Source organism: Lytechinus pictus, chromosome 5, assembly GCF_037042905.1.
Source record: "Lytechinus pictus isolate F3 Inbred chromosome 5, Lp3.0, whole genome shotgun sequence".
Classification (NCBI taxonomy): Eukaryota; Metazoa; Echinodermata; class Echinoidea; order Temnopleuroida; family Toxopneustidae; genus Lytechinus; species Lytechinus pictus.
The window spans coordinates 17,292,967-17,307,550 of record NC_087249.1 but is presented as its reverse complement, the minus strand read 5'-3'; the positions used below and the strand labels follow the sequence as shown (position 1 = coordinate 17,307,550).

At 36.4% G+C, this 14,584-nt stretch overlaps 1 protein-coding gene across 1 annotated transcript; it reads left to right on the top strand.

Moving 5' to 3' along the window:
• Positions 1-1,164: 1,164 nt before the first annotated feature.
• Positions 1,165-7,923, top strand: LOC129260445 (uncharacterized). The gene has a single exon (XM_054898421.2). The coding sequence runs from the start codon at positions 1,837-1,839 to the stop codon at positions 3,820-3,822; it is 1,986 nt and encodes a 661-aa protein (XP_054754396.2). The 5' UTR covers positions 1,165-1,836; the 3' UTR covers positions 3,823-7,923.
• The last annotated feature ends 6,661 nt before the right edge of the window (positions 7,924-14,584 follow it).

Genomic DNA, 14,584 nt, shown 5'->3' with positions numbered 1-14,584 from the left:
TTTAAGCAGCACGACTTTTATCATCGAAAAGCAATACAATACTTAAGAATATTGTGACAATAGATTTTTTTTATCTGATAAAAAATCACCGTCACCTTCTTTATTTCAACTATCAATACCATCATCATTAGTAGTAGAAGTAGTATAATTATTAGTAGTAAAAGATGTAATATTTGTTTGTCGTAGTTTGTAGTAGTAGTTGTATTGGTTGTTGTTCTTGTTGTTGTAGTAGTAGTAGCAGCAGCAGCATCAGTAGTAGTAGTATTTTGTAGTAGTAGTAGTAGCAGCAGCAGCAGCAGCAGTAGTAGTAGTAGTAGTAGTAGTAGTAGTAGTAGTAGTAGTAGTAGTAGTAGTAGTAGTAGTAGTAGTAGTAGTAGTAGTAGAAGTGTAGAATATCATTATTTTCATTGTTATTAATTCGTATATGTATTCATTTATTTCATCATCATCACCATTATTATCATCGATTGTTCAGGAAATTCTGAGGTAAAAAAAAAACTCGGCTGTTCCTGCCCATGATCTCATTTGATATCATCAGAAAAAATACAGGAAACGATACAGTCTCCGGAAACCAATGGAGTGTGCACGTAATCTATTTCCCCTGATTTCTACCATTTCGAAAAAATATATATTCATGTCCTTTTATTTTCATGGTACATTTTTAAATCATAAAGAATATACGACATAACTAGACATGTATCAGAAGAATAAGATGAACTGACACCTGATGATAACTTCAAAGAGAAACTGATTGAATACAACAAAGAGAATATGGCCAATTATGGAAAGTTTAAATCATCAAAAGAGAGGTGAAACAGAACCCTAAAAAGGGTTAAAGTTTGTAAAGTAGCATGACAGTTTTCTTTTTCACGAATGCAAATTGAATTCATTAATTCACTCAGTTTAACTTTTGAAACATATCAATATTTTGTGAGAAAGCTTTTACTATTTTAACACTTTATTTTTCAAAACCACATCAAGCAAAAAAATATAAGCCTATAACAAGCAGTAAGAGATGGAAACTATAGAAGCTGGATTCAAATCACTTAGGCTACTTGAAACGTGTCACACACTCAAATTCTTAGATAAAGAAACTATTTTTAAATTTAGAAATCAAGACTATTGCTTTTCGGCAGTTTCAAACTTTTTAGCGGACATCATGCCTGTATGGAGAGCGCCCGCACTATGACGTGACGATAAAGCTGTAGACCTCAGTCTTTCAAATCCGTTTTTACATCCTTATTTGACAGTACTGTCTGGTTTTCGGATATTCATGAGGCAATTTCCAGTTAGGCAAGAGATCCATCCTACGGGTTGATAGATAGCGAGAGCACACCTTGTCATTTTGTGATAAGGAGTGAGGTTAATACACAGCACGATAGACTACATAAATGAGGCTTAATAATTTTCTCGAAAGTCCTCGTCGTCATTGGTTGACATGATTCAGCAATTAGCTTACACTCGACATATTTCGTGAGATAGTTTTTAAATATTCATTTTCAACTTATAGAGAGTTTTAAGATCTTCTTATTCGAGTTGATGAATTCTACCTTTTCACGCTTGTTTTGGTTTATATCTCAGTGATGCAACATAAACGCAATATTGCAAAGAAGACGGATCGAGAGTGAGTGCTTGCTACTTTTTTTCAACTTATATAAGGATCTATATTTTCGAAGATTTTTCTTGTTGGATATCATTTTATTTTGCAAACGGTCAAGACGGAATGAGAATGTCTATGTTGAGTTAATACTGGATTGATATTGAGTCCAAGAGAATTCTTCATGGAAAGTACATTGTGATTGTTTTGCATAAAAGTGGAATAAGCACATTACCAACATGTCCTGGTGTATCGTCTTTAAACCATGTCTGGTCATGATATTTTACATCCTGACCAAACGGGCAGAAGCTCAGCTACCAACATTAGACGAAGCTCCAATGAATGCTACTGGTGTTGTAGGTAGTTCGGTAACATTCGAGTGTACTGTTCGGAATAAACATAGTTATAATGTAATTTGGGTAAAGAGACCGGAAGATGGAACACTAACGTACATCAGCAGAAATTGGGATGTCTTCGGCAACAATCCTAAATACGTCGTACACAATGACGAAAACGAACCGAGTTTTCCCTTGGAGATCTTCAACTTGGAGATGTCTGACGCGGCAACATATGAGTGTCGATATGAACATACTAGCCCACCAACCAATGAACTATTGGGCTCAGCAATTTTAACGGTTGTTTCGGTTGAACCAAGCCCTTCTTGTCAGTATGTGAGCGTACCAAGTTTAAACCAAACTGTATGCGATCTTCATTGTGTGTGGTCGCCTGCTGCAGGAAATCCTCCTGCGGAGATCTTCAAGAATGGACAATTGGTGCCAATCGATTTTCAACTCAGCGATCGGGTAATAAGTCGACAAGCTCTGGCTAATTTGTATCAGTTAAACGACTTCGAATGTCGATGGACGTCTTTGACCACGGGTCAAATCAACACTTGTCGATATCAGCAGAGCGCCCAAGCGCCCATCATCCTCGGCGTTGACCCATTCGTAAACGGTGTTGCAGTGGGTCAAACAGCAAGATTTGAATGTCAAGCTGAACATGTGTTTACATCATTCTCCAGCCAGGAAATCACGTATACATGGTCGATCACGAAAGATGGACAGGTGATCGACCTCGGGGAGCGTCAGAAGGGTCTTATGAAACAAGCAATGCGAATATTGAGCGTTGAACACGCGGATGATGGCGTGATAGTGATGTGCACTGCTCGTAGCGTAGACGGAGTCGCCCACGGCGCAGGGTCACTCTCAGTGTACCTACCGACATCAGCATCAACTCAGCCGACATCTAAATCGAAATCGATCACCACTCGCTACACAACTACCAGTGTAGCACCACGAAAGAAAGAACCCTTGATGAATTCGACGATTTTAACAATAATCGCCGTCTTGTTGTTCTTGATCATCGTTCTATGCGTAGTCATCATCGTTCTTGCGAAATCGAAAACGCGACGTGATAAGTGGATAGCACTGGGTCGAAGTATGAGCTCTAGAAGAAAACGCAGTAAGCGTGACAACCGTCAAGATAAGGCTCATCTCGGTGGAGACCAGGAGATGATCTTCGCCGACACAAACCCTGATATTATTCGGGCTCACTCTACTTTGCCTCCTATCTATGCGATGCCGGATAAATCAAGAAAATCAAACACTATGGACGGGGGCGCCAGGTATCCCCCACGCCATTACACCCCACGTCGACAAAGTTACGGTGGCCCTGAATTCAGGGAAACTGAATTTGCGGTTCAAACATCCGACATGAAACCCGGTCTCTATTCGAATCCGTATGAAGACATCGACAACGACGCCGTGAACGATGCCAAGCAAATGCGCGGCAAGTCACATACTGTCTCCCATTACTATCAAGACTCAGCATTGACGGGATCGCCAAGACGGTACCGAGGATATGGTGGGATGAAGTCAGCTGGGAGTGCGTCGATGCTCTACGGGAAACCTGAAAAGCCACAGAGGAATCAAAAGGGGTTGTCTTTGAAGAGTCGAAAGAGCTGGGACCAACCAGGCTCGATCGAAAATCTGTGCAACTACGCCGTTTCCGACACACGGTCTGTAAAGTCGTTCACCGGTTCTGTATGCGACGGAGATAGCTACGCCTGCGTTGACGATGTCGAAGGGGGTACGGTGGTGTCAGATTACATGGACATGAATGCAGTTTTGAGTGACTCGACTTTAGATGACATGAATGACATAACGAGAGAAAGTGAACTTTCGGGATACGACGAACCGCCGCTATACGCACAAATAACAAAATAACTAAATGAATTAAAGTGATTCCAAAAATTGAACACAGGCAGGAAACTTGTTCGGACTCCTGACCTTTAATTTGTGCCACTTATTGGAATGGTTTGGACCTATACATGTACATGACTAAGTCTAGCTTACTGTGTAAACTCTTATTCTTATGATGATGATGATGATGATTAGATAAATGTGTTATTGATCGCACTTATGTCGTTAATTCGTTGAACGAAATTTATTAATTCCAAAGGGAATCGTACCTTTCAATATGTCATTTTCAATACGCAGCTTAGATATTTCAAAGGCTTTCTTAACCCTAACCAGATCGGGCTTTTGGGGTGTTATATGAGATTTCGGCTGTCCATCGTGTGAACGCCGTGAAAATTGGCATGATAATAGTGTGGGAGGTAATCTACAAGGCTGTGTGGTTAATTTTCCCTAAATAATAAGATTTTCTATGATTTAATTATGCTAATTTATGCGTAAATAATACTTTCTTGTTCTAATTTACCAAATAAGCTCCTAGAATGCTAAATGTTGGTGTTAATATTCGTTATACCATTTCTAACAATTACAAATAAAAAAAATCTAGTTTGAAAATGAAGTGAATGAAATGTATTTTATTGTTTTATGAATTTCTGATGTATTTCTAATTTTACCTTTTGATTTGCTTGTATTTTCGCCAAATTTAGGGTTAAGATGCGCACGATTTACGCATGATTGATAATCCTGTTCTTGTCTGCTCTTAGATGTTCTCTTGGGTTTTAACAAAAAGTATGGGATTTCTTTCAGACCTAATCAAATATAAACCAATGAAACTTACTCGCAAATCCTCAAAATTCCAATTAACAAAGCTCAGATTACAGGAAATAAGAATGTGGCGTATCAATCAAAAGTTTACACTTTGAAAAAGTCTTGGGAATCGAATAAGATACATGGGAATATTTTTTCACATAATAATCTTTGGTTCGTGTCTTATCTATCAAATGAAAGTAAAAATATTGCAATGAGAGAGCACTGTCCATTTTTGTAAAGCTCGCAAAATTTGGTTTGCGCGGGAAACGGCGAAAACATATTGACCGTGCGGTACATTTCTCATATTTTTCTTTTGCATTGTCAGCCAACTGAAGTAAAAACAGTTATATTCTAACATTTTATAACAAATTTGCTACCCAAATTAATAGTTTAACCCTAGGTAAGCACAACCTTTACCTTTTTTGCGCCATCTGGATCTGATGATATAACTGAATGTAAACAAAAGTTTATTTCAAACATCTCCAGCATTTTTTTTACTAAGTTTTTATCATTTAAATTGGGTTTACAGTTCTTTTTTTTTCATTGAGTACTTGTTTCTTCACACTTTTCACAAGCATGACATTGAGTTACAGAAGGAAAACCAAGCCTATAAGCCATTTCATGTGAACCAGTGCTCCGTGTAAAGCAGATATCATCACGATGGTCTCAGTGTGTGTGGGGGTCGCATTGGCACTCGATGGAGTGTTTTGGGGTTTTGGACAAGGAAACAAGTTAAAAAGGTAAATTTATCTTTTAAGCTAAAGTCCATGTGTTTTTCATGATTAATGTCTACTTTTATCCCTATAACTATTTCCAAGTTCTGTGCAAATCATTTTTTACGAACTTTTCCAAAGTAAGCGGTGTTCACTCAAGCGGAAAGATTATTCGTCAGTTATCGTCATTCGCTTAAAGAGATCTGTACCAATTAATGTAAATATGTGGAAAGAGCATCAGTATATAACAAATTATTATTTCTAAGTGTAAACTCTTTTTATACGCACTAGAATGTGATGTAGCACCTAAGAACAAGTTTTAATTTCTTTATGAATCACATTCAGAGCGAACTCTGAATGGATGGTAAACAGCACCCCTCCCTCCCTTGCAGAAGCAAAGGTTGAATAAGTGCCATTTTGGCACTGACGAACAGATAGGGAACTTTGGACCATGCACCCCCTCAAAAAAAATAATTAAAAAAAATCTTGACAAAGTAAAAGAGGGATCAAAGGGAAGGATGATGGCAAGATGTGTCAGTTTCTAAATATTTTGTCCAAATCTAAAAGAAAAGTACATTTTTATTCAAAAAAGGAAAACAATAATTGCTTGCTCTCTTCACTTACTTGGAAGTTTCGTTACAAACCGCCATTTTATGTCCCCCGAAATTCTTCGGCTTATTACAAAACTCGCAGTTGGGGAAAACCGTATGACGCTTACTTACTAGCTCACTTCGGAGACAGAAAATCGTATAGATTTTCAGAATAGCGTTTGAGTTAGGTCAAAATGCTTTATTATTTCCTTTAACATGATTTCTGCTTCGAGATTTCATAAGATGTGCAAGAATAACGGTTAACAGAAAGATCAGGGACTCTTTTCATAAAACTTTTTACAATAAAAATTTGAAATAACAGTTTTAAGCTACCAAAATCATTGAAATAGATTAGCTGACCGTAGACTAGTTATAAGAAATTGAATTTGTTATAATAACAAGTTTATGAAACGAGATCCAGAAATGTATTGGTTGTTTCTTTTCTTATTTGTTTATTTCAATGTTGAAATCTACCTAGTGAACGGTGTTCTAGTTCATGTAATTCTACATTCTGTCACGGTTATCATTTCATTTGACTAATTCTGTTTCCTCCCAAGATGGGGGGAAAACAAATTTCAATTCTTTGTCATTTTACTGGAAGTCATTTATAAAAGAAATCTGTCTGTTATGCTCTCAGAAAAATATAATTTTCCACTAAGTGATGACGACTAAATAAGATGTGCAACCTAACAAGGTTTGATTTTTACCAATACCATGTATATTTTTTTTTGCTAAACACTATTTCGAGGGGAAACTATTTTTTTTTCAGAGTATATCGAATTTCACTTTCCTCCACTTGCATTATTGATATTTCCTTAGATAATTTGCAAAACGATCACATAATTTAAGAGCACGGGCTGTAAATACGCGATTGCATTTGAACATAAAATTACATCTGGTTTTAGTTGGTCATTTGATAATTAAAGGATGCTAATTATATCGTATGAATAAGATTGTATCTGATATGTCTTAGATATGTATTCAATATGTGAGTCATTATATTGAAGCGTCTGGAAAACCCGGATATAAGGGTTCCGGTTGCTTTCGTTGGTGTTTCATATTTCAAGGGGCTTTTATGATTGATCTTGTGACTATTTGAGAGTTGAGACCGTTTCGGTCATGTAAAAAAATAGGGGTGGCGCCACAGCTGGGAGCAGTGGGGTGTACGCCCTTCTGCGATATCTTCAAAATTAGAAAAAGAAAAAGAAAATGGGTATACGAATGAAGATTACGATAAACAGAGTTTTGTGTCGTGTATCTCAACATTAGCCTTGCCATTCAAGGGAGGAAAATGGCGTCAAATTTGGGTCCTCTTGTCCACCCCCCCCCCCCCTCCCCTCATTTAACCATTCTGATGCCGCCTCTGTGTGCAAAATCCATTGTAACTGATAATGGTCACACAGCCTTTAATAAGGACTAAGGGGATTACTTCAGAATTGACTCACAGACTGTTTGATATTCCACCCACGTCATCTGAATAAGACAACTCTATTCAGTTTCTGTCTCTTTCAATCTTACTTCGATAATCATTTAGAAATCCAAAAGAAGTTTTGCACGTCAAAATCATATTCTAAACGTGAATAAAAAGACTATGACAATCATGCCATTGCAATTAGTAAACCATCATGAATGTCAAGCGTTTCACTCTAGTCAGGGCCCTGGGAACAACGTTTTGAATGGGGGTGGCTGATGTTCATTTTGAAAAGCAAAAAAAAATGTTCACTACAAAAAAGAATCATTCGGATTATAATTATAATTTTTGTCCACACCTTCCAAAATTCCAGGGGGGTGCTGCCTATGGGAGATAATACACGCAGCACCCCCAAGGAAAATAGTGGGGGTGCTTCAGTACACCCCCCCCCCATTGTCCCTGCTTCCCAGGGCCATGACTCTAGTTTAGATTTAAAAAAGTCCCTGTGCATTTTACGAAGAATTTATAGAGATTCCTCAATGTTACTTTGAGTCTTCAATCACTAGCAAACAGGTGGCGGATTTGAACCCCCCCCCCCCCAAAAAAAAAAAAAATAAATAAATAAATAGATAAATAAATAAATAAATAAATGACTAAATAAATAGATAATTTTAAATTGAATAAAAATGAAAGTAATTAAGATTAATAATGATGATGATAGTAATAATAATGAATGCTTTTTTTATTACAGAAAGAAGTTCCATGACCAAGTAAAACAAGGAAAAAAAGGAGAAAAAAGAAAAATATGATAGGGTGAAAATGACATTATACTTATCTAAAAAGTATTTTGAATGAGTTTTTACCATGATATTTAACTTTTTTTCCTCCTGTTTTCATTGCATTTCTTCTTTTGTCTTATTCAAATAGTGCATAGGGACGCATCTGGCAGTAATATGAGCTATATAAAAATGTTGGTATTATTATTTTTGTATTATTATTATCATTATTATTATTATTACTATTATCATTATTATTATTGTTGTTGTTGTTGTTATTATCATTATTATTATCATTCTTATTATCATTATCATTTGTATCAATTGTTGAATATCATGTTAAAATCTATCAAAAAATAGACATTCATTTTCCAAAGGCCAATCATGTCTCCGGTTTGAGATTTTTTTAAAGGATTTCTCACTGTACCATCTTGTACTACCTCAAAACTTTTGGCTCACCACGTCACTCGACCCCCCCCCCCCCCGGATATTATGTTTATAGAAGGGGGAAACAAGAGGACTCATGAAAGAAAGATATGATTTAGTACATTGGAATCGTACGTAAACCAATATCTATGAACAAAGGGTACATGAGCCTATACTTACAATTCATTTGGCTTGCGGTTTCTACGTTTAAAGCGGAAGTTATATTTTCATTAAATTTTCTTGTTTTTCCTCGTTTTAAGCATGTTAAAGCGATTATAGAAATAATTGATGCGTCATAAATTTGTAATTTCAATGCGCGGTGATTTCGTTAGATTTTTGGACCATGGGGTTGACCATCTCCAATAGGCTGCTTAACAAAAATCGAAATTCGAGGGGGGGCGGGAGTTGGCCGCCCATGATTTCAATTGCGTAAAATCACTATCGTATCATAATTCAAATTTTAGGAGGAAAAGGATATACTTAAAATTAGCATGATACTACATCATCAGGTAGGCATACATGTATGCTCGGTCATGGTATGTTTTATATATTATCAACTTCTTCTGTCTGCTTTTTATTTCTTTTTTTTTTTACATTTAGTTTTCCCTCTAAAAATTATCCCATTATAATTAGTGCGGCGTTGCTCCTGTAAATTTGTACTGGCTATATAAATTATGTATATCATTTTCCTCCTAAAATTTGTATTAAACTCATATCCTGCATGCAAAGGATTGGACTTCTAATTTTAGGAATTTGGTCAATATTTACGCGTTGGACCTGTATGAGATTGGTATTAGTGCCAAACGCCATATGGATCAATATCAAATCTATATATTGCTAATTTTGATATACATGTAGGCCCTATGATTTAAGATATCTCATGCTACGGTTAAAAATGCCTTCACGAACACCGTACTAACGATACCATTTATTGCTATGTATAAAATCGTTCGTATGACATGGCCCTGGGAAGCAGGGGTGATGAAGCACCCCAAACATTTTCCTTGGGGGTGCTGCATGTGTTATTTTCCATATGCAGCACCCCCTGGAAATCTGGTAAGTATGACGAATGACAGAAGTGTAAAAAAACGTTTGGTAGGAACCCCCCTTGAGAATTTCCCTACGCTGTGCTTGAAATAGTGCTTAAATTGTATGTATTATTGATTTTTCATAATAAAAAAAAAAGTATTTAGAATGCCCTATTCTTTGTCTAAATCTAAACACGCGCACGCATGTTTACTTAGATACGCAGCTTGTATGTTTTCTTTATTTAAAACGTACTTAAATTATAAAGTTTCAGATGAGGATATCAACAATTTTGTGTCCGCGCTTCGCGCTCACATTATTAGTGTAAGAAGATACCCAAATACCCATCCTTTACCTGATTTACACAAAATGAATAGAGTGTCCCGTTTCTAGGTCTGAAATCTCAATTTGGTTTCCGCCCGCGCTTCGTACTTGCATTAAATGTATAGTTATATACCTATCTTGTGCAGGATTAGAAAATGCTTAGAATGTCCCGTTTTTAGGTCTGCAATCTCAATTTTGTTTCAGCTCGCACTTCGCGCTCGCATCAATCGTATAGTTATATTATATCGTATTCATGATTACAAAAAGTGCATAGAATGTCAATTTTTTTGTAGGGAAGTCAAACTTTTCAGCTTGCGCTTCGCGCTCGCATTATTTGATTGTTCAAATATGTATCGTCTTCATGGGTAACTGCAAAGTCCTTATAACAGGTCCCTTGTCGATTAGGTCCAGAACGTTAAAAATATCTGCTCGCGCTGATCGCGCTCACAGTATATATTTGTTACATATGTATCTTGTTCAGGATCACAAACGTTGCCCCCAAATGTTCAATTTTCAGGACACAATACATGAAATTTCCCAAAAATTAATGCTCGCGCTTCGCGCTCGCACTATTGAATATCTATTTTCTTTTATAAGAATAAAGCTAAGAAGTGACTGTATATATATGTGTGTGGGGTGTGCCCTTGCATGTGTGTATAAAATAACAATGAAAACTCAATTGTGCCCCCTTCACCTTTTAGGAGAGATTTCAGCCCATGTCAGCACCCCACTGAAAAAAAATCGTTCCCAGGGCCCTTGCGTTCGTACATACGGTGTTCGTAAAGGTTAACATTAGTCAAAAGGCATATCAAATCACAATTTCAATCCTCCCCCTCTCTATTTCTCTCTCTCTCTCTCCCCCTCCCCCCCCCCCTTCTCTCTATTTCTCTCTCTCTCTCTCTATCTATCTATCTATTTATCTATCTATCTATATATATCTATCTATCTATCTATCTATATATATATATATATATATATATATATATATATATATATATATATATATATATATATATATATATATATATCTAATATATCTATCTATCTATATATATAATATCTATTTCTCTCTCCTCTTCAATTTGCTCCATGATCATGTTGGTATGTCTCTCTTGTTTCGAAAGTCAGTGAAATTCGCTTATTCTAATATATATTTTAATTTTATATCGTCCAAATGTAATTTCATCATCCAAAATATACTTGTGAACAAATAAACGTTATAAAAACAAGTTTTGTTTGTGTGCGTGTTCTGTTTGCCGACTGTATAATGTGTCTTTTGCTACGAATTTCTGCATCAACTGAATGTCATTATATTCCTGGAAATTACAAAAAATGAATGTATTTATTTATTCACTCAACAGATTTATGTTATACAGTAAGTCAACACAATGAAAATGTAGGCAAACCCTTTCGTGCAAAATCTTTAAAATATCATTGCATTATTTTTTTTTTGACAAATCACTTCCTATCTTTCATCATGATCATAATAATAATATTTTCTTTCGCTAATTCTGTAATTCTGCATGCGCAGAAGAATGCAACTGTATTACTTTGTTAGGTGTAAAATTAAAGGGAAATGAATGTCATTACAGCAACAGGTAGTTAAAGTTTCCTGTTAGCCCTGAAAGTTATTTCCTATGCAAGTTAGAAACAAAACCGCAGGTTTGGGTCCTTGTGAATGATATGAAAATGACACCCTTTTTGCAAAATCATTTTCATCTTTGAAGACAAAAGCTGAACAAAAGTTGAGCTATATAGTCAAAGTTATAAGGAATAACTGTCTTGTTTAATATGAGATGAAAGAATGAAGTGAATTGAATGATATCTTTTTTTTTCTTTTTAAGATTTTACAACACACTCAAAAAATGAAGTGCTAATAACATATTTAGAAGTTAGTGAGTTTGTATAGAGACTGCACTTCGGAGTGCTGACTTAGTAATTCAAATTTGAACTAGACAAATCACCACTCCGAAGTGCAGTTACTTTTTTACAAGCTCTGCAAGTGCTAAATTAGCACTTCGTTTTTAAGAGTGCAGTTTTGTCATACACCATGAATTCTTTAACATCAAATGGAAGCTTAAAGTACCACCCAGATGTTCAGATAATCATCTCGTTATGTCGACATCTCTTGGGGGAAAAGATGAGATGACGAGATCTCTCGGATCTCGTCATGTCTGCATCTTGTACGGATGATCAGATGACATGATCTTAGATCTCGTCCGATGTTTACATACCGTGGGAGAGATGATCAGATGACAAGATCTCGGATCTCGTAGACATGACGTACACATGACGAGATCCGAGATCTTGTAATCTGATCATCTCTCTCACGTGACGTAGACATGACGAGATCCAAGATCACGTCATCTGGGGAGCCTTTCATCAACATAATTCGTCCGACAAGTTGTCAGATCTGACAATTTTCCTTGATTATAATTGGCTGAGAGCCACTGTTACCATAGTAACTGTCGGATAAAACGTCCGACAAGTCATTTCATGAAACTCTCCCCAGATTATCTCTCCCACGGGATATGTAGACATGACGAGATCCAAGATCACGTCATCTGATCATCCCTTGTACAAGATACATACATGACGAGATCCAAGAGATTTCGTCATCTCACCTTTTTTTCTTAGAGATGTCGACATGATGAGATGATTATCTGAACAACTGGTGGCATTTTTAAGCTTCCGTAACATATCTACACTCTTAAAACAGATCAGTCAAATTGACTAGACCAGTAGTCAGCTGGGAGCAACTGATATGACAATCACTGATAATCACATTTCTGACATATATTCTAGTCAGAAATAACTCTATTCTAGTAAAATGTGACTAGAAAATGGTCAAACATGACTAGAATAACAGTTGCTCCCAGCTGACCCTATTAACCAGTCATTTTTGACTGATTTGTTTTTAGAGTGTATGTAAGTACAAATCAAAATTCTGGTGTTGGCTGGTGTACATAATGTACCCCCCCCCCTTCCCTCCCCGTATACTGGTGTTAAATTTGTGGTATTGGTTCAACACCATTGGTGTGCAGATGGGGGGCTTGGGGCAATGGACCACACATTTTTAAGACCAAGAAAAAAAAAGAGATAAGGAAAGGAGAGGAAAGTGATAAAACGTGATATTTCCCTGCATGAATAATATATCAAATCTATCACAAAATAAGATTTTGAATAGAATAAAAGGATACAAAGTTTTGCTCGTTGGCTTCACTCGCTCGCAGCTTTTCAGAATGTTTGCCCCCATACGCCATGTCTGACCATAACAAATATTGGGCTCATCACGCCATCGTTCAACACACATGCATGACATGGGAGTTATTACAACACCGTTGGTTGTTACTTAACGCTTTTTCATGTTATATTCACATTATAAGGTGTCGTTCTGACACCTCAGAGTGTCGTCCTCTAGAGACACCAACAAGTGTCGATTTTAACACCTCAAGTTGTACAGTGTCGGAGTTCGCACAACTATAATTTGAGCATTTGAGTATCAGAGTTTCATCAACATTAATCCGCAGTATTTATGAAGCGCTTAGGATTACGCGATATGCGAATGCTGCATATAGGCCCTAATCATGATTGTAGAACTGCTAGTCCCCCCCCCCCCCCACCATATAAAAGTCATTTCAGATGCGTATTCTGTATGACTGTTTGTATGAATAGTGGTTACTTGAAATCCTGTTTCCAGCCACGAGTAACCTTTTACTGTTAACGCTTAATGGGCAGCGGTATGAAGGGTTGATTTTGCGTCATTGATTAGGTTTTCAAAACAATAACATTGATTTTCATTTGCGAATTTCCTTCAAATTCAAATTTCAACCACACTTTTACATAAGACCAAGACATTGCCTCCAATTTAATTGGACATAACCTTTATACATCTTCATTCATTCATATTTTACAATATTGTCTTCACGACGTTTGTCGAAAGGTTATTTTCAGGAACTTCGTTCAAGACCGCTGACGGGTTTATTTCTGTCGTTGCCGAAGGTGATTTTTTCGAGCCGCTATTAATCTAACTTGATGCATGAACATCAATTTTAAATTCAATACGGATAGCACTCATTACCGCGCCCGGTGGGAGACCATAGGCTGAATTTATCTGATGAAAAATCATGAAAGGGGAAAGGATATATACGGGGGTACATTCGCTCCACTCCAGCTATGTTTTTTTTTATGTTTCCGTGGTCTAGTGCGCTTTACAGTCCCAGTGGCGTAGACAGACAAGTTTTCATATGAAGGGTTGTTGAGGGAAGGGGGCAACTTTTCTATCAATTAATTCATTTCGTTTATAAGCTAATGTAAAACGCAAAATGATGATGATGATGATGATGATATTGATAATAATAATCATAGTCATAATAATAATAATGATAAATATAACAATAATAATGATAATAATGACAATAGTAATAATAATAATAATACAATAGTAATGAGGATGAAAAGAAAATATTAACCACAATTCTAATATCTTACAGAGAATATAATAATAAAATTTTCATATTTCTACATGAAATCTGAGAGACTATTGAACAAAACCTTCCCACCTGGAAGTTTGGAGATGCACCCCCCCCCCCCCTCGCTCTCCACGCTCCTGCTTGTCACACACAATAATCATAACTTACCACTGGATGGAATCGTCTGAATTATATGGTTATACCATAGAGCTATTATTATAGAGCTCTTAATAGCTCCATGGTT